Source organism: Nycticebus coucang, chromosome 6 (genome assembly GCF_027406575.1).
Source record: "Nycticebus coucang isolate mNycCou1 chromosome 6, mNycCou1.pri, whole genome shotgun sequence".
NCBI lineage: Eukaryota > Metazoa > Chordata > Mammalia > Primates > Lorisidae > Nycticebus > Nycticebus coucang.
This window is the reverse complement of record NC_069785.1, coordinates 31,971,526-31,993,351: the sequence shown is the minus strand read 5'-3', so window position 1 is coordinate 31,993,351 and position 21,826 is coordinate 31,971,526. Positions and strand designations below refer to the sequence as shown.

General features: G+C 38.3%; 1 long non-coding RNA gene and 2 gene segments (V, D, J or C); 2 read left to right on the top strand and 1 right to left on the bottom strand.

Moving 5' to 3' along the window:
- Window positions 1-21,826, top strand: part of LOC128587405 (T cell receptor alpha variable 8-3-like) — a 624,669-nt gene that overhangs the window by 154,400 nt on the left and 448,443 nt on the right.
- Window positions 4,285-5,240, top strand: LOC128587399 (T cell receptor delta variable 1-like). The segment is given in 2 exon segments: window positions 4,285-4,401; window positions 4,621-5,240. Coding segments are annotated over 2 exon segments (552 nt in total).
- Window positions 13,095-16,838, bottom strand: LOC128587412 (uncharacterized). The gene is made up of 3 exons (XR_008380587.1): window positions 16,708-16,838; window positions 15,295-15,612; window positions 13,095-13,153 (listed from the first exon to the last, which is right to left on the bottom strand). It is a non-coding gene; the product is annotated as an uncharacterized LOC128587412 (long non-coding RNA).

Below are 21,826 nucleotides of genomic sequence, written 5' to 3'. Positions count from 1 at the left end.
AACAGGTGAGAGTGAGTGGGCTAGATCATTCCTGCGTGGAATATTGATGTGGAGTGGCAGTTTGGGGTGTGCAGTGAGGTGGTGGATTGCTGGACTTGCAGTGTAATCTGGAGCTGCAGAGATTGCAAGGAAAGGTTCTGTCCTGGGCTACAGTGGCTGCCTGCAGCAGCAACAACAACCAGCCCCACCACAGAGGATTGCAGTTCCAAGTTTATGAGTGAGAATCAAATCACTGCACCTGGCCGATGCGAAAAGTGACTGCCACCACTGCCACCTCCCAAATTCCAAAAAAATGGCCTCTTCCTATTTGGGATCTTTCCCATCTGAGTATCTCTCCCGCTGCCTAAACGTGATGGTGCAGCACCAAATGGCATTCCACTCTGGCTGCCTAATTCCACTCAGGAGTCCACACTTCACCAGTCTTTCCACACAATACCCAGTTTCCAATCCCAAACACAGCAGAATAAAAAAAAACTAAAATTAGAGCAGAATTAAATGAGATCGAAAACAAAAGAATTATTCAAAAGACCAATGAATCAAAAAGTTGCTTCTTTGAAAAATTCAACAAAATTGATAAACCTTTGGCCAACCTAACCAAAAATAGAAAATTAAAGTCCCTAATATCATCAATCAGAAATGACAAAGGTGAAATAACAACAGACACCTCAGAAATTCAAAGAATCCTTAATGAATTCTACAAAAAACTTTATTCTCAGAAATATGAAAATCTGAAAGAAATTGACCAATATTTGGAATACCAATTTTCTAGACTTAATCAGAAAGAATTGAAAATGCTGAACAGACCTATATCAAGTACTAAAATAGAATCATCTATACAAAATATTACAAAAAAGAAGAGTCCGGGACCAGATGGCTTCACATCAGAATTCTAGTGCACCTGCTCAGCGTCCGGAGGGCAGAAGACACTGAACTGACGTAGACTCAAGGTGGGGAGGTCCAGAGTCAGCCTAATGCAGACAAGCCACCACTTGCTCATAATTCTACCATTGAAAATGTGGATATGATTTACCAAATGGAACTGGCTGAACTGCAGAATTGTGACTCTCTGAAAGACGCATTCAAGTCAAGCAGCCTTCCTAATTTCTATGCATCTCTCTCCCCTCTGAGACATATCCTAATCTCAGGAACCATGCACTCAAAATGGCAACCCTCTTTGGCAGCACTTATGTCTGTAAACAGACTTTTTCCAGAATGAAACATCTGAAATCTCCAACCAGATCTAGACTAACTGATGCACACTTGCATCACTTGTTATGACTAGCAGTGACAAACATAGAACTGGACATTGACCATCTCATTAGCCAAAAGCAGGCCCATAGTTCCCATTGAAATACTGGTAAGTTTGTTAATTTAACTTTACTTGTTCTTCATTCTAAATATTGTATTTGTTACCGTTTTGTTTTTTTACTTCAAAATAAGATATGTGCATTGTGCATAGGAATTTGTTCATAGTTTTTTTTTTTTTTAAACTATAGTTGGGCCCTCCAACAGTCTGAGGGACAGTGAACTGGCCCCCTGTTTAAAAAGTTCGAGGACCCCTGGCATAGAGAATGGGACCCTATTTACCTACGTTTGCCAGGTGTGCTCTGATAGCCCACATAATTGCCAATAAAAATTTCATTGAAAAAAATTCTCTAGTTCATAATTAATATGATGTTGAACCTGAAATAAACAAACCAGAGGCTCCTTCCACCAGTTAACAGGCAAACTCTTTTAATACATAAAAAGAGAAATTGAAAAAAAATTAAATCAGCGTCTTTTAGCAATGGGAGATGTGCCCACAAGATGTCAGCATATGAACTCCTCCTGGCTCTCAAAATTTGTTTCACTTTCTTTTCTAGTAGTTTGAAAAATTAGAGAAGAAATGTGAAATATTTATGTCTGCTTGCAGCAGCTTTCATTGAACTGAAATGCACAAGAATAAAACAGAACACAGTTTCTAGGTCAGCATCTGAGGAAGGACATTACTGAGAATTTAAGAGAGAGGAGGATTAGAGGGATCTGGGAACCTCAGTTGTGATTCTGGGGCTTCATTTAGTATGGGAGGCTTTCTTCATGGGTTGGCCAAGCAAAAATACACTATTTGCAGTTTGATAGTTTGATGTAAACTCTCACTCGATGAGGTTTCAGCATGAATTGGAAAAGTATGCTCATTGTTTCAATAAGCAAAGAGGGAAATATTTTTATTTTGGACAATATTTATACTAATGAAGTTTTGAATATTTTCACTGATAATAACAGCATTTTATGAGAGGTCTTGACTTCCTGAAAGCTATTAGAAAAATTAGAAGATACATCAAACAATACCCATATGCTCATACAACATGGATGAATACTTGAATTTAGAGGATCCTTAGAATTTCCAATAAAATTAAGCAAAGAGTTATATTGTAAACAGTAGGCCTTTACTGCTGCCTCTATTGATGATACTCTGGTACACAAAGGAGATTTTACAACTTTAAAATTTCATTTGTCTAAGCAGATGCTTAGCTGTTATGAAGTTCCCAGTTCCCATGGCTTGATGAGTAAGTAGAAAGGAGGGGAGATGAGCACTTCTGGGTTTGTCTCCTGTATTGAAGGCAAGAATTGGTGAGCCTGGTTCACTTCAGAATCTGTTGGGAGGCAAGAGAACAATCAAAACAGAAATGAAAATGAATATTTGCTGGAAAAAAAGCCATTATTCATAATAAATCGGTTTCAGATAAGCCCCTAAGACAAATTATAGATTAATTTACTGAATGTGGAAACTTCAAACAATTAATCTCCTAATACTTCATTAAAGTTTTGTACTCTTCTTTTACCATATATAATCATTTTTCATTTGTTAATTACATCACAAGAAATGAAGAAACAATGTTTAAGATCAACTCATTTCCCGAAGTAGGTGTCATATCACATTCAAATTTGACCCAAAACCACATTAAAGGGGCAGCTGCTAAATGTACCTGAGGGACCCTGCATCTCTGCGGTGAAGGCACAGAGCATGGCTGCTTCTACAGGAGGAAAATCCTGCCATCGTGCTGCCTCCCAGGCTGCTGCAGCATTCATGGTCTCATCCACTTAGGTACAAACAATTTTAAATCACTGTGTGGCTGTGTGTCAGCAACAGAGGTGAATGGGACAGAGGTGCAGATGTCTCAAATAATGAGAAAGTCTTCCCTGCACCACTCAGGGATATTTTATTTTTATCTGTATAAAAAAAAAACAAAAAACTGGAAATGTTTTAGAGACCTTGTCTGTACTTTCTTTTCTAGTTGTTTCTTGGTCACTTCATATTAATTCATCCATTAAGATAATCAAATCGCATAAGATATTAATAGCTTCATTGCACCCAGTCACACAAAAACATACAAAACAACTTCAGAGGTGTTGACATGTACAAAAGCGCTTGCAGCCTATTTTGTTTGGTAAGAGAAGATTATGGCATATTATCACTGAAAAATCGGGTATGCTTGAAATCACTTTATTTTACAAGTAAAAAGAACTTCCCAGCCACAGGTTTTAACAAGGATTACTGAATATTTTGGATATATAATAGAGAAAATGTTCATCAGGACAATTCTAGAACTTATGATCTAAGTACAATTCTACCTGTGAAAAAAACAGGATTGAGTATCCTGATGATAGTTGAGTACATAAAACTCAATGTGAGATTTTGAAAAAATTGTATTTTGTGCCTGTTACAATTTTATGAAAACACAAAGAACTATACAACCTCAGTCAGAAAAGCTGATTTTTGTCATTTGATTCCGCAGTGGCTTTACTTCCTGTAGAATATAATTATAGCCCTAGAACTCAGTAAGGAAGAAAAAAGATGCAGTAATTATGACAATAGGACTGCCTTTCACAAACAGAGTCAAAGATTTTTGAGTGTTTTTTATTGATATTTAATTAGATTCTGGATGGAGAACTATATATCCATGTCGAATGAATGACTAGTAAATAGATTATAAATTCTACTTCAAACAAGTCCCCCAAATCATTCCACAGAATAATAGTAGCATACATCATCCACTGGGTCAACTCCATTTCCCCTCATCTCCAGCCTTCAATATACATTGCATTTTCCATGCCTTTTTTTCTAAGTGCTATCTAACATAATAACTAAAAAAATGCAAGTAGATAAAGTATAGGTTTGGAGTTAGCCCAATATTTTTTTCATCTCTGCCCATAGACCACATGTCTATGAACATAAGAAACCCAGTTTCCTTTGTGAGGAAGTAACATCAGAACACAGGAACTACACACACACACTGCTGGGTGCTCAGAGGCACTACATTCAGAGTTTGAGGTAGCACAGAGCACATCTGTGCAGGGGGAACACAAGCCACATGCCGCTCTGCAGCCTGCTGTGGGTGTTCATGGCCTTCAGCTACCCTGGTATGGATGATTCCCAACGTGGATAAGAAGGTTCAGGCTGAAGGGACTACACACAGGCATGCGGTACTTATGCACCGAGGAGGAAAGGAGAAATCAGGGAAAACTGGGCATACTATGATTTCAGTTTGGTTTGTCTTGGGGTCCTAAATTGGTCTAATTCTTGCAATATGTTTTTCACTACATCACAGGATCAGTTCTGTTTTCTGATTTCCCCCCCAGGATCCAGTGTGGCTCAGAAAGTTACTCAAGCCCCTCCAGCAATATCCATGACAGAAGGGGAGACAGTCACCATGAACTGCTGGTTTGAAACAACATGGACTACGTACTACATTTACTGGTACAAGCAACTTCCCAGCAGAGAGATCATTTTCCTTCTTAGCCAGGGTTCTGCTGGTCAACATGCAAAGAAAGGCCGCTATTCCGTCAATTTAGAGAAAGAAGCGAAATCTATCAACTTCACCATTTCAGTTCTACAGCTGGAAGATTCCTCAAAGTATTTCTGTACTTTCACAGAACTCACGGTGTTTGAAGTGATTGCAAAGGCAAAGCAAAAAGCCCAGGGCTCAGGTAAAGAGAGCACCCCTTGTGCTAGAGCCAGGCTGAAATGCACACCTGCAGATCCCAAGCAGGAAATGGCAGTGACTGTGGTCTCTGGGCATACTCTGTGGTCTGGATCAGAAGATTTAATTTTAAGTAACTCTTTCTATTTCACTTGGCAATAGTTATTCAGAGCAACTTTCTCCTCATACTTAAATTTTTGACTTAAAATAGGCCATACAAAAACTGTGTGAAGTTGTCTAAAGTTGAAAAAACTTGCCCCTCAACCATTTAAAGTGGCAGTTTCACTTAAAAATGGCCACAGCATAGTGAATGATGCCCCATGATCATATCAATGTACACAGCTATGATTTAAGAAAAAAAAAAAAAAATGGCCACAGCAGAAATCTGGGTTTAGTTATAGGGAATCGCTGAGAAACTCATTTCCTTAATCCTTTCCTTGGATTTGGGGTTAGCCTGACACTTTTTTTCTCATTTCTGCTCATAGACGTTGTATCTATGAACATAAGAAACCCAATTTCCTGCGTGGAGAGGTAACAGCAGAACACAGGAACCACACATACCCCTGCTGGTCTCCCAGAGACAGTGAATTTGGAGTTGGAGGTAGCAGGGGGCACATTTGTGTGCTGTTTTAAGTCCTGAAGTTTGTGGTCGTTTGTTACAGCAGCAATAGGAAACCATAAAATAAGAACAGGAGAAGTTAAAAGAAGACATGTATAGTGATACAGTAGACATTTAGAAATGTAATAAGAGAAAGTTAATGTACAATTTGAAACAATATATTTTACATTTTTTAGGAGAAGCAACAATTTCATAGAATAATATATGCCATAAATGGTTAACCTCAGAAGAAATAGGAAAGCTACATAGATGTATAACCATTAAAATTATTTGATAAATAGAAGTAAAATTCTCTAATGAACTTTTAAATCTGCTGTGTGCCCACTACATAATTAAGAATAGGACACATGCTGGGATGTATATGTAAAGTACAGAACCAAGAAAGTTGTAGAAAGGTTACTAAGCACTCATATGAATAATTAAGAAAAATATCCAAAGTAATACCAGATAAGGATGTAAAAGGCAATTCAAGGAAATCAATTGACAATGTAAAACAACAGTGAATACACAACTTTCTTCCCAATACGTGAATTTTTGACTTAAAATAGATCATACAAAAAATGTGTGAAGTTGTCTAAAGTTGAAAAAACTTGCCCCGTAACAGGTATAGTGGCAGTTTCACTTAAAAATGTCCACAGAAGAAATATGGGTCTAGTTACCTGGAATTGCTATAAACCTTATTTACTTAGCTCTTTTCTCTGATGCCATGTGCCCATTAGGTTACTTCAGAAAAGCAGAACCACCATGAGTGATGTAGAATAACAGACTAATGATAAGAATCTGACCTCACTCACTTGCTGGAGCTGGTGGATTTCAGAAGCTATTCAGTTGTTCATGTTTTATGAAATTATAACAAGAATGACATATTATTCTGTCAAAAATCTGACACCAAGTTTTATCTACTAGTCTCTAAAGAGGATCAGGATATTCAGTCCTGTTACCTTCATGGGTAGAATGGTGCTTATTATATCAAGTGTGCTAGAATTTCCCTAATTTTACTTTTACTTTTAAAATGTTTATATTTCATTTTAGAGTATACAGGGATACACATATTTTGGTTACAAAGTTTGCTTTTGTACATTTTTTTTTTTTTGAGACAAGAGTGTTATGTCGCCCTTGGTAGAATGCTGTGGCGTCACAGCTCACAGCAACCTCAAATTCTTGGGCTTAAGTGATTCTCTTGCCTCAGCCTCCCAAGTAGCTGGGACTTACAGTCTCCTGGCACAACACCTGGCTATTTTTTTGTTGTAGTTGTCATTGTTGTTTAGCAGACCTGGCTGGGTTCAAACCTGCCAGCCCTGGTGTATGTGGCCAGTGCCCTAACCACTGAGTGATGAGCACCAAGCCTGCATTTGTACATTTTAAGTCGATGCTATAAAAGTGCCCTTCACCCTGAATATGTGCATTGCACTGGTGATCTCCTCCTCCCCACCAATAGATTTGTGTTGGGTTTTACTTCCTATATGAACATTAGTGTTAGTCAACTAGTTCCAATTTAGTATTAAGTACATGTAATCCAGACTAGATCCTTTTACATTTTCTATCCCATTTACTCAAAGTATTCAGTCGTCCCTGTTAAATTCCCTGGCTGTGCATTTTTAATGTGTGAAATTAAGTTATGCTAAGCAGGCAAGACGACATCTCTGTGACACAAGGCACGATCTGTTCCTACTCCTATGAACAGCTACTGTCTTTGAATCTGCTAGATTTTCCTTGAGAAGGAAAGTTGGATGTGGGCAAAAGCATTCATAAATTGTGACTTGTAAGGACACATTGGAACCCATGAGGACAAGTGGAATCCACAAGAACAAATTAATACTTGTCTTACCTCCTTCAGTTTCATAATGGTTTGTGACCTTTATGAGAAGCAGTGGCATTTGCTATCCTGCTACCTGGTTACTTGGCCAAAGATAAAAAGAAGGTGGTGGAGGAGATCTCCTGGGAGGTGGAAGAGTTATAAGTCAACAATAAGATGGGCTAGCAGAGAATGTGTGTTCCTTGAGCCTGACAGCAATCATGCATGATGTTTCTTTTTAAGTTTAACCAAGAACAATACTGGGAAGTAAAGTCTGAGAAAAACATTTCCAGATTCTTAAATCGAGACAGTAGAAAGCTAGCACAGTGCCTCTTCCAAACCCTATGAACTTGACAGTCATATGTACCTCTTATGACAAAACTTAACTTTCAAATAAAGACAGAAAATTTATGCTTTGTGCTCATGTGATGCAACTATTCTTTATTTCAGTAAAAAGCATGCCAACTCTCGTCTCTAAAGAGGACACAAAGTTCATGGATCCCTCTTTTTGTGATGACCTTCCCTTCTTCTAGCTGAGTCACACTCCATGATTTTCAGGTAGCTTACCTACTGAGATACAACGAGATGTAAGATTAACTGATTGCCAAGGCTTATGTTACCACACATAGGCAAATGGAGTGAGAGTAAAAAAATAGTTAATATATACTTAAACATACTCTCATCACAGCGAAAAATAAATTTTCATCATATTGTACTTCTTTTTTTATGGACAATCACATGATTGTAGCTGGTTTCTGTACTTTTTTTTCCATTGTCCATTTCATACTTTCTTTGCTCTCACCAGGCACCTTCACTCTCTCGACTACTTGACTGCCCATAACAGAAGCTCCTTCTAAGCACGAGTCAAGATTAAAAGAAGTTAGCTCCTGGGTACAAAAAAAGAAAATACCATTAGAGAGAAAAAATAAGTTCTAGTCTTTGAAAACCAAAAAGGAAATGATAGTTAATTAGTTGTATATGCCAGTGTAGCTAGAAGAGAAGAATTTTAATGATCCCAACACACAAATAAAAAGATAAATGTTTGAAGTAATGGATATCCCTAAGTGCTCAACTGGGTTATATATGTTTATCAAAATATCACGAGTACCCTCAAGGTATGTACAACTATGATTTATTAATTTAAAAATCTTCACAAAATACTAGGAATTTTTTTAATTGGAGAAAATCCTCTCAAATGCTGCAACTACTTTATGAACTAAGTTTCTGTAATATTCAAATCCTTTGTTATCATTTAACAATAACTGCATTCACATTGTTTTGACCAGAAGTAAATTCCATCTCAAGAAGCCACCTTCTTTGCTCATCCATAAAAAGTAATTCCTCACTTGTTAAAGTTTCATCATGAGATTGCAGTAATTCAGTCACATCCTCAGACCCAGATGCTAAATCTATTAGTCTTGTTATTTTCACCACATTTACAGTTACATCCTTCACTGAAGTGTTGAACCCCTCAAGGTCCTCCATGAGGGTTGGAATCACCTTCTTCCTCATTACTGTTAATACTGATGCTTTGACTCTTCTCATAAGTCACTAATGTTCTTAATAGCATTAGAATGTGAATCCTTTCCAGAAGGTTTTGAATTTACTTTGCCCAGATCCATTAAAATACAAATGCACCTCATTTAATGTGCTCACAGATATTCCTGAAATACTTTTCTCTACTCAATGAATTGTCTTGGCATCTTTGCTGAAAAGAAATTAAACATGTATTTGTGAATCTATTTATGTACTGTCTGTTCTATTTCATTGATGTGCCAGTATGATTTCACCAAAACCAAACTCTTTGGATTACTATTCTTTATAACGTCTTGAAATCAGGTAGGCTTAATTCTCCAACTTTATTATCTTTAAAAATTGCTTTGGTCATTTTAATTTTTTTACATTTCTAGATAAATTTTAGAGATTTAGGTTATCAATTTCTACACATACTTCTGCTGAAATTCTGAGTCCTATTGCATTGCATTTATAGAATATTTTGGCTACAACTACCATCTTAAAACTATTGAGTTTCTGAATTTGTAAACATGATAAAGTCTTTGATTTTTTAAATTTTTGCCAGCATTGCTTTTGGACTTTGTGGTGGAGAAGCCTTGGAGATCTTCAAGAAATCAAAACTATAAGCCACTGACTAGAACTTATTATTTAAAATCATCTTCTCTCTGTGTGTGTCCCTGTCTCTTCACATGACTTTCCCTTTACTTGTGTAATGATGCTATGTATATTGCAGTAGGGGCCTGAAATACTCCAGTATGACCTCACTTTAACTAAAGTTATTATTGGCAATGACCCCATTTCCAAGTAACTTTCCATTCTTAGTTACTAGAAATTATGACATCAAATCTTCATACCAGAGATATGAATTGTGGGGTGCACAATGCAACTGAATAACATATGGCAAAAAGTGACTTTGCAGATGTGATTAATTCATGGATCTTGAAATGGGACGATTGTTCTGGATTATCTAGGTAGACCCAATATAATTATAAGGCTCCTTATAAAGGAAGATGGTAGAGTCAGAATGAAAAATCAATGTGATGAGGGAATAAGGACATACACCTTTACATTGTGCCCATTAGGTCAGAGCACACCATTCCCCTTCTCTCCTAGTCCTCCCTCTCTCTCCTCCCCTCTTACCCTTCCCTGCTGCCCCTACTCACTTTAAGTTAATTATGTTTTTCTCTTATATGGGTGTGTAGTTGTTCATCTACAGGTTTTACATTAATATTGAGTACATTTTTCTTATACTTTACTAAGAACAATCTTTTTTAATTCCATCCAGGTTAATACAAAACAAATTTCCAAATGTTTGTTAGCCATTCATCTGTCTTCTTCTTTAAACAGGTCCCCTGAATTATTTCACTGAATGATATCAACATAAGTCCACTTGTTCAATTCTCTTTCCGCCATCTCCAGCCTTTAGTATGAATTGCATTTTCCATGCTTTTTTTCTAGGTACTATTTTGGGGGCCTGGTCCCTACAGCCTTTGCTGGGATCTGCACTAAAGGCAGTTGATGTGAAAAAAAACTCAGACTTAGTTATCTCAGGTGAAATAACAAATAGGAGCCTGTGAGAGGTACGCACTCAGCCAGCAGCATCTCAAGTGCAGCCACCAAGTGCAGCACTGGGCCATTGTCCCATAGGTCTCTTTATTCAATCATAAATCATCAATCAAGTTGCCAGTATAATGCATAAACTTAACTCAAGTTATTCAAACAAGGTGCCTTAGGTAACCATTAACAATCACAAGGAAGGAAACAAAGGAAGGGAAAATCATGCACACCATGTGATTACAACATAAACTTTGCAAATTGGGGATAAACTTGTCTAACTAGCTTTAATGATTTCTATCTATGTCTGGGCAGGCCTCAGGCAATAACAATCTCTGCTTGCTAGGCACTGTTCTCAGATACCAGGTAACAACAGAACTCTCTGTGGCCCAGGAAAAGGGGGAGCATGGGATCTTGGACTGTGGTCAACAGGACCTCCCGGAATCCTAACCCTGAAACTGCCAGGTGCCAGAGATCCCATGTAGACCACCAGGCTATTGCTAGCCTTGAGGAGTATGAGGAACTCAGATTCTGGTCAAAAAGTCCTCCAGAAATTCCTGGTTTAACCTCCACTACAAACCTGATTCCCACATACTATCTAATGTAATAACTAAGAAAAATTAAGTTGACATAGTATAGATTTGAGGTTAGCCTAACATTTTTGCTCATCTCTGCACAAAGACCTTGTGAGAAACCCAGTTTCCTGTGTGAGGAAGTAACATCAGAACACAGGAACTACACGTACACACTACTAGGTGCTCAGAGGCATTGCATTCAGAGTTTGAGGGAGCACGGAGCACATCTGTCCAGAGGGACACAAGCCACATGCTGCCCTTCAGCCTGCTGTGGGTGTTCATGGCCTTCGGCTACTCTGGTAGGGATGGTTCCCAACATGGGTAAGAATGTTCAGGCTGAAGGGACTGCTCACAGGCATGTGGTACTTCTCATGCACTGAGGAGAAAAAGGGAAATCAGGGAAAACCAAGCATACTATGATTTCCGTTTGGTTTGTCTTGGGGTCCTAAATTAGTCTAATTCTTGTTTTTTCCCTATATCACAGGATCAGTTCTGTTTTCTGTTTTTTCTCACAGGATCCATTGTGCTCCACAAAGTCACTCAAACCCCTCCAGCCACATCCATGACAGAGGGGGAGGCAGTCACCATGAACTGCATGTATTAAACTAACTTGACCACATACTACATTTACTGGTACAAGCAACTTCCCAGCAAAAAATTCATTTTCCTTCTTCGACAGAGTTCTAGTGCTGTGAATGCAAGCGATGATCACTATTTAGTCAACTTCCAAAAAGAAGCTAAATCCATGAACGTCAGCATCTCAGTCTTAAAGCTGGAAGATGCTGCAAAGTACTTCTGTGCTTTCAAAATGCGCACGGTATTGCAAGTGATAGTAGAGGCAAAGCAAAAACCCCAGAGCTCAGTGAGAGAAAGCACCCCTCGTGCTACAGGAGCCAAGCTGAAATGCACATCTGCAGATCCCAGGGAACAAACAGCAGTGACTGTGGTCTCTGGACTTAACCTGTGGTCTGCATCAGAAGATTTAATTCCAAGTAAAACCTCCTTCTCGCTCATTTGGGAACAGGTGTTCAGAAGAACTTCCTTTCAATACTAGAATTTTTGATTCAAAATAGATCATACAGAAAATGTGTGACATCTAAAGTTGAAAAATACTGCTTTACAATAATTTAAAGCGGAAGTTTCGCTTAAAGATGATTACAGGAAAATTTGGGTCAAGTTATCTAGTATCACTATAAAAATGATTTCCTTAGGCCTTTCCCCTTAATGGATAAGCTTTGTATCCATTAGGTTACAATCAGAGAGGCAGAGACACCATGAGTGATGTAGAGTAAGAGACTAATGATAAGAACTTGACATCATGCACTAGCTGGAGCTGATGGGCTTTCAGAGGCTGTTCAGTTGTTCATGTTTTATGAAATCATAACACTTATATTAATCTTTCAAAAATCTACCACTGAGTTTTATTTACTAGTCTCTGAAGAGGATCAGGGTTTTCAATCTTGTTGCCTTCATAAGTAGAATTTTACTTAGTAGATCACTGTTCTAGAATTGTTCTGATTTCAGATTTTCTATCCCACTGATCCAAAGGATTCAATCTCCCTGGTTAAATTATCTGGCTATGCATGTTTTATGTGTAAAATATAGCCATGATAAGCACACTAGGCATCTCTGTGATCCAATTCACAATCAAGTCCTTGTCCTATGTAATGCTGTTACATCACTCATGGTGTCTCTGCATCTCTGATTGTAACCTAATTGATACAAAGCTTAAGGGGAAAGGGCTAAGGCAATCATTTTTTTAGTGATCCAGATAACTTGATCCAATTCACAATCTAGTCCTTGTCCTATGTAACGCTGTTATCTTTGCATCTGGTATTGAGCCTGATTTCACTGCAGGTCAGCTAGACTAACATTTGAGAAGCAAAGTTGAATATGGACAAGAGGATGCACAAAACATGACATACCATCCACATGCACTTCTTTTAACAAAATTTAACTTTCAAATAAAGGCAATAGAAAATGGCTGCTTCTTGCTAATGTGATGCAATTTTTTTTTATTCAATTAAAACCATGTTAACCTCTCCCTTAAGAAGGATACAAAGTTCATTTACCCATCTTTGGGTTCTATTCTTTCCTCTTCTTGCTCTCACATTGATATCAGGTAGCTTAACTACTGAAATAAAATGAGATGTAAGATTAACTTATTAGCATATCTTTCGCTTCTGCATGTAGGTACATGGGGGAGAGTAAAAAATGGTTAATGTGTACTTAAATATACTCATATAAAGATGAAAAAGAAAATTTAATAACACCGTAGTTCTTTTTTTACACATGATCACTTTGTCACTCGGGCTGGAGTATAGTAGCCTCATCATAACTCACTGTAATCTCAAATTCCTGGGTTCAGGAGATCCTCCTGCCTCAGCTTCCTGAGTAGCTGGGACTACAGGCATGCATCACTGTGCTCAGCTAATTTTTCTACTTTTTGTAGATATGGGCTCTCACTCTAACTCCTGGTCTCAAACGACCCTCCTGCCTTGACTTCCTAAAGTGTTAGGATTACAGAAATGAGCCTCTGCGCCTAGTCCTGTAATTGGTCTTTATAACTACCTTTTCCATTACCCATTTCATAATCTCTCTGTTCTCAGCAAGTGCATTCACTCACTGGCACATTCGACTTTCTATAAAACAAGCTCCTTGGTCAAGAGCAATGCCATAAGGAAAGCCATAAAGTTGGATAAGGAATTCTGTCAGCCCACTGCTATGGTTTTGTCAGAAACATTGCAGGCATAGAAGACAAGTTCATGTCCTCAGCCTTTATTTAAGTAGAAAAAAATGCCCACAAGACACAAAACAATTTTATAACTAACAACCAGAGAGAGTTGATACAGTGTTCTGAGAAGATGACGCCTGGCTTCTCATCAAAATCAGTAGAAGTCAATGAAGAAAAAGTTTTTTCAAGTGTTTAATCAAAATAAGAAAACTTTCTGGCCGGGGGCAGTGGCTCACGCCTATAATCCTAGCACTCTGGGAGGCTGAGGTGGGTGGATTGCCTGAGCTCACAGGTTGGAGACCAGCCTGAGCCAGAGCGAGACCTTTTCTCTAAAACTAGCCAGATGTTGTGCCTGGTGCCTGTAGTCCCAGCTACTCAGGAGGCTGAGGCAAGAGAATCACTTGAGCCCAAGAATTTAAGGTTGCTGTGAGCTACGACAACACAGCACTCTACTGAGGGTGACAAAGTAAGTCTCTGTCTCAAAATAAAATAAAATAAGCAAACTTTCAAGCTAGTTTCCTATGAACATACAAATATAAACCATCCTTCTTAAAAAGATCACTGTGGAGAAGGTAGAAAGTCAATGCATAGACTGGAAAACTGTACTTGTATTTCTGAAAAAGAACTCAAATACAAATATATGAAAACTTTATATAGATCAAAATGAAATGAAACAAGTGATGAGAATGGCAAAAATTTGAAGAGATATAAATTATGAAACTATGATATATAAATATAATATCAATAGTAATAAGCATACAAAAACCAGTTACTATCATTACTCATTAGGGAAACGAAAAATAAAACCCCATTTGAGTGTTGTATCTGTGTCCCTTAAGCTTCCCAAATGTATTAATGTATCCAGGAGGAGGCGACCCTTAAGAGGTTAGAGAAAAATAATGAATACCCCCCAAGGAAAGGGGTGGTTGAATATGTTTTCTAGAAACTTCCATTACTGAACCCATGGACAGAGAAAAAAGGTAGTAATGGACCAGAGACTGAACAAAGAAGGAAAGGCAGCGTTTACCAAGAAAAATAAGTTTGTATTTATTAAATACTCTACGCGTCGGGCACTGCTTTACACATTTGAGATTCATTAAATTTAAACGTCATAAACCCTATGAGACATATTTTATTGTTCCCATTTGTTTTATATTTGGTAGATGAGATATAGCTTTCCTTAACTTTGAAAAACATGTCTAATTTTTGTCAACCAGAGTGTAGTCCCTTAGAAGCCTCCGGAAGAGCAAGGTTTGGATTATGGAGAAGACTTTGCCTCAGCACAGAGAGTTGGCTGTCTCCATGAGGGAGACGAGATACCACACCTAGGATTAGACCAGGAAATTATCAACTGACAGGTTAACAACGCTGAGCATGTTAGCGAGTCTTTTCTACTACAGCGTTCTGGGAGTTTAGGGGCTAGAGCGAAAGGCCAGACAATACTCCTTAAACTCTATCGGGACGTTGCCCCTTACCTTTGCTCTCTCAGCCTCTAATCCTATTCCCCAAGATATCTTCCCTTCCTTTATGTCTTTACTTACGTGTCACCTCTTTGTGAATCCTTTATCAAAAAAAACTTTCAATTTTCTTTCTTTGAGAGTCACGCTGCAGCTTAGGTCTCGCGTGAACTGAAGCGTTCTTTGCCGAAGTGCTGCCCCCTGGTGTCTGGCTGAAATGCCTGGTGAGGCTTGCGTGGCCTCCCTGCTGCCCCCCTGTGGTGAGGGGTTGGGTCGTGGCAAAGCCTAGTCGCTGTAGGGCCTACGTTTCCCAACCAGTTAGTACCTGCCCATGGCGGGATTGAGGACTCAGGAGGACTGGCCGGGTTTTCATCTCTTGGCCTGAGGATGTGAAGGTATTGACTTGAAAAAGACAAATATATGACAGTATTTAGGCCAATAAGATGCCTTGGAAATAAAGTTTGGTGTTGTTCACAAAGTGGGAGGTCTTTCTCTGTTAAGATTGTGTCTATGGCACTGTCCTTTATTGTATAGGAATATCCTGAAAAGTGAGAGCAAGAGTCAATGCTGGAGAAAAATAAGCCATTGTAGGGAATACTGCGTGGTATACTCTCCCCATGTTATGTGTTATATGTCTTCCCAGCACACTGATTTCCCATCAAAAGTAAGAAACATGGCCGGGCACTGTGGCTCATGCCTGTAATCCTGGTACTCTGGGAGGCCAAGCTAGGTGGATCTCTCAAGCTCAGGAGGTCAAGAGCAGCCTGACCAAAGTGAGACAAGGTCTCTAAAAATAGCTGGACGTTGCATGAGCCAGCTGTAGTCCCAGCTACTTGGGAGGCTGTGGCAAGAAGATCACTGGAGCCCAAGAGTGTGAGGTTGCTGTGAGCTATGATGCCATGATACTCTACCAATGGCAACAAAGTGAGACTGTCTCAAAAATAAAAAAGAAAAGAAAAGAAACATGATAGAACATGAAAATTTATGATAATACACGAAATCCTCTATACAAATTTCAAATTACACTTCATGCAAACACTGAGCTTTATCTCGTGGCTAGACTCCACTGTATTTTCAGATCATGTCTCCCTGAACCCACCATATTTTCTATACTATCTGGTTGAGTGCCTAAGATAGTGAAGGTTATCTTACCAAGTGATTTAATACCTGTTCTCATTTAATTCCTATTGGGCACGGCAAGCTTTGTAACATCCTCCTTTAGGGAGGCAATCTAGCAAAGGTCTTGAGACCATAGGCTTGGATTGGATTTCTAGAGCTAACACACATCGTTGAATAATCTTAGGAAAATTACTTAATACTTTTTATGCTTTAGTTTTCTCATCCTTATAATGTGGATGTCCATAGTTTCCATTAGAAAAGGGTTCTTTTGAGTAGTAAGTGAAATGATGAATGCCAGCACTTAGCCTACTACCAACGAAAAGCTACTGGTTATTTACAGAAAAGGAAATTGAATATGAAAGGAGTCAAATATCTTACCTTGTGCCACAAAGTAAGTGTCAAAGTTGAGATTTCCCTCCATATCCTATGCAGAGCAGATACCTCTTCACTCCAAGAGTCACTCTCTATCTCTTTACAGTATTATATTGTCTTTATAGTGCTTATCATTATATAAAATTGTCTTTCAAAAAAATCCATCCATTTAATTTCTTCTCCCTCCTTCTCCGTCTCTTCCCCAGTATACTCTCCATGCCTGGAACAATTCCTGCCACACAGGAGGCATAATCAGTATATACTTGTTGAACGAATGCATGAAAGGTAAAATTATGTCTAGAGTCCTTGCAATTCAAAGATTAATATAAAAGAAATACACATTTGAAGTTCGTTCTCTGATTTTAAACATCATAAACTCACAAAATGGGTTTTATTTTTCCCATTTGTTTTATATTTGGTAGATGAGACATAGCTTTCCATAGCATTGAAAAGCATGTCTAACTTTTGTCAGCTAGGGTGGCCACCTTAGAAGGCTCCTAAAGAGCAAGGTTTGGATGATGCAAGCCTTTGCCCCAGAACACAGAGTTGGCTGTCTCAGTGAGGGTGACAAGGTTCCAAACCTAGGTATAAATTCCCTCAGGATCAATAGATAAGGAAATCATCAACTGATGGGTATTCTCGTCAGAAAGCAGCTGCACAGCAAGGGGACTTTCTGAACGATGTGGCCATCCCTTCACTCTCCTGCCACTGGGTTACTAAATGCTGTGATCTACAGAAAAAAGCAACTTGACTTGGAATGGCTTCTGTTTGCCTAGAGCCCATTCCTAACCCTCCTCCTCACACTTCACATAAGGAGTCCTCACTGAGGCTTTCAGAATCTCCTTTCTTAACCATAACCTCATCTCCTTTTTTGGGAAAGAGAGCTAGAAGTTAGCCATTGAGATGTCTCTCAATTCTGTTCCATTTTTCAGAACGTGATTTAAAATAGTTTATTTAGCATTTGAAATATTAGTGAGCATAACAAATGTAGGTAGCATGGCAGATTCCACAGATCATAGAGTCCAGAGCTAGACAGATATATATTCTAATTCTTACTATGCCATTTATCAGATAACTGGCCTTGAATGAATTACTTTATCTGTTCAGGCTTCAGTGTTCTTGTTTATACATTAGAAATAATAATATCTCTATTCTATCATTTTTATATTAGATTAATGTACATAAATAGTTAGTTTAACACTTAAATGTATGCACATTTATAATTCTGGAGGATTTGAAAGTTTAAAACAATGTTTGAAAATTCATACAAAAGATTCCTAACAAAGTGTTTATTGTCATCCATAAATTGTCATCCTGGCTGCAGTTCCCTCTAAATTTGAGTAATAGTAATTCATAAAGAGGCATCCCACATGTGAAAAGTTTCTAATTCTTTTTGTGTTCCAAACTCATGGACTATTTCCTCAATGTTTGCAAAATTGTCCTCAAGAATGCAGTCAGTTACTGATCCCTCTTTGTGAAGCATGGGAAAATGAATGTAGGGTAGAGTGTTTCTAGGATGTTTATAGGACTTTGTCTCTGATTGGCTGGCCAAACAGATGCTGAGTCCTGTTTTCAAAGCAGAATATTTCTGTAGAACTAGGCTCCAGAATATTTGTCTGCTGAGGATACTTCAGCAGGAAAAATGGAGACGAATCCTTTGGCATCCTCAGAGGATGAGAAGACATTCTGAACAGTAATGAGGAAAAGGAAAGATCCAGTCAGAAACTTCTAGGCTTTATTTAGGGAGGTGTGAAAGAAAATGTAAACTCTGTAGAGAGACTAATTTCTATGTTTGACTCTTTCTAAACAGGAGAGAGCAGCAGATTACACATGGAGCAGAGTCCTCAGTCAGAGCACATTCAGGAGGGCAGAGAGCACAAATTTCACCTACAGCTTCCTTTACTGCTTGGTTTTTGCCTTACACTGGTACAGATGGGAAACTGAAAAAAAAAAACTCCATATTCTATTAATAATTACTTTAAATGGGGATTTAAAAAGGAAGGGTAAATGCATATCACTCTTAAATCATTAGCATAATTCAGCTTGATGACACAATACGCCTCTGTGCCTTGACATAATGGTCTTCAGGTACCTGCAGCCCAAACCCAAACTTGGCTCTGGTGTTGCTCAGCACCCAGCATCAACGAAGAATCATGTGTAGGACAGAAAAGGAAAATCCAGTGAATTATAGTTTCTTGAAGGGGATTATGCAAACATAGAAAACCAAACATGCTAGTTATCATAACTCCTTCAACTAACTGAACTCTTACAAAACATTGCTAAGCCTGACCCCCAACAATACATGAACCATATGGTTGAGTCATGGCCATTTACTCCTTTTTAGGCATGATTCTGAATGAACTAGATAGCTACTCAAATCTATCTAAAATAATCTGAGTTAAAAAAAGGTCATAGCTACTCACCGTTGTTGCTGCATCCTGGAAGCAAGTTCTTCCACCATACGGCCTCATGATCAGAACTGGAACAGATGGATGTGTCATTTCTTCATACACCTTGCATGGGAATCTGCATGTTTGGTATCAGAACAGGTATGCTGCCTCGTTTAATCTGTGGAGGATTCTGGTTTTGCTTTAGTTCAACCTTCTTTCTACATGAACATTTGCATTTCATTTTTTCTCACATGTGTCTATTCTCATTCTTAAAAAAGCATTCATGATACCATAAAAGAAAACTGGGTACAGGTTTTCAGCAACTAGACAGCAGGGAAAAAATGCTCATCAGAGAAATGCAAATCAAAACTACTTTGAGATTATCATCTAACTCCAGTAAGATTAGCCCACATCACAAAATCCCAAAACTACAGATGTTGGTGTGGATGTGGAGAGGAGAGAACACTTCTGCACTGCTGGTGGAAATACAAAATAATACATCCCTTCTGGAAAGAAGTTTGGAGAACACAGGAAACTAAAAGTAGACCTGCGGTTTGATCCTGCAATTCCTCTGCTAGGTATATTTCCAGACAACCAAAAATCACTTTAAAACAAAGATACTTGCACAAGAATGTTTATTGCAGCCAAATTAATAATTGCCAATTCATGGAAGCACCCCAAGTGCCCACAGACCCATGAATGGATTAGCAAATTGTGGTATATGTATGCCATGGAATATTATGCAGCATAAAAAAGATGGAGACTTTCCCTCATTTATGTTTTCATGGATGGAACTGGATCATATTCTTCTTAGTAAAGAATCTCAAGAATGGAATAAGGGGGAAGGCGCCAGCCCCATATGCCAGAGGTGGAAGGTTCAAGCCCAGCCCCGGCCAAAAACTGCAAAAAAAAAAAAAAAATACCCAATGTACTCAATACTATCATGAAATCAATATATAATCACCCATAGTTTCATATGAAAGATAAAACACAATTATACAATTATAGCCCAGAAAGAAGGAGAGAAGAGGAGGACAAGGAGAGGGGTGGACGGGTGGAGGGAGGTAATCGTGGGATCTCATCTACTGTGTATATTGCAAGCTTACATGTCAAATATATTAATAGTAGAGTATAAATGTCTAAACACAACAATTAAATAAGTGAGGTGAATCATATGTTAACCAGTTTGATGTCAACATTCCAATATAAAGTCAGCTGATATAAAGTCAGCAAGTCAGCACATTGTACCCCATAAATGCAGTAATGTACACAGTTATGATCTAATAAAATAAAAGAAAATTGATTGGGAACTTTTACTAATAAATATGACCTACTCTGTCCCCCACCTTGGACTGTGATTATGATATTGAATAACTGAACTCTGTTATTGAAATTTTTTCCTTTGTACAGGAATCAGAAATCTGCTCCTTTTGCAGATTTCCAAACAATCTACTAGTTTAAGGCAGTTTTGATATTCTAGAGACCTCTAATTTGGAGGTTCTGGAGTACTTTTCAACATGAGTTAACTTGTTTCTGGGCTTCCTCAACCGGTATCTTGAGTTTTAACCTCCAGACATCTCCATTATTGACTATTTATCCAGCTTCTAGCCAGTGTCCTGAATGATGATATATCACTGTTGCTGTTCTTTTTTTCTTTGTGGCTTTATGTATTTAAAAATATTATTATTGTCAGTATTACATATTTAGAAAAAACATCCTATGTATGCTAAAACAATACTGGATTGCATACAAATCCCTTAGACTGGATCCATTTAAAAGAGACATACACTGGGGCAGCGCCTGTGGCTCAAAGGAGTAGGGCGCTGGCCCATATGCCAGAGACGGTGGGTTGAAACCCAGCCTCAGCCAAAGAAAAAAAAAAAAAAGAGAGAGAGAGAGACATACACATAAAAAGATATTTTTTGCAAAAATTATTCACCTGGTAGTAATGAGTCTAACAGACGATCAGATTCGTATTGCTTAAATCTGTAATATTATTTAAATGTGTATGTAGAATTGGAAGTGTAAAGCACAGGACTGAGTGAGAGAAGCTATGGCTCATTGTCCACTAGTGCTGGTGGAATAGAACAACACACAAAAAAGAGAGCAACCACTGTTCCAGCTGCTGGTTAACTTCCCACGCTGGGTTTCCATCATTAGTGGCCTAAAGATCAATGGAAGAATTTCTAATATTTCAAGTAATGATCCTGTGGCTTTAGCTGACTCTGAATTGATAAAAACAAAAAGCGCAGGTAAAAAGTAAAGACAACGCCTGCTCATTTGTGCAAATATAGAAATGGATTACATTTTACAGCACTCTAGTGGAGAATGGTGCTACTTGAAATTGGCCCCTGACTCCCACTTCCATGAGCCTTCTGCCTGCCTTAGGCTCTGAGGGGATAAAGGTCTCCCCACCAGCACAGCCAATCCTGGAGGTGGTGGTGTGTAATTTGACCCAATCAGATTGGGATTGCTTAAATCTGTAATATTCTATCTATAATATTAAATCTGTGCCACATATTTCCAATTCTACATGTAACAGAAAATCTACTGTTATAAACATGCAGAAAATGCAAATCTGCCATGCAGAGTCCATGCAAAAACATTCATCACTTTATAAAAGCTGTGTGTAAACAAGGAAATGTAAACCCACATTTTCAGTTTCCAGGTTCTAAAATTGATCTGAAATTGAAAATAATTAGTTAAATTGTGATTATTTATAAAGACACAGGCAA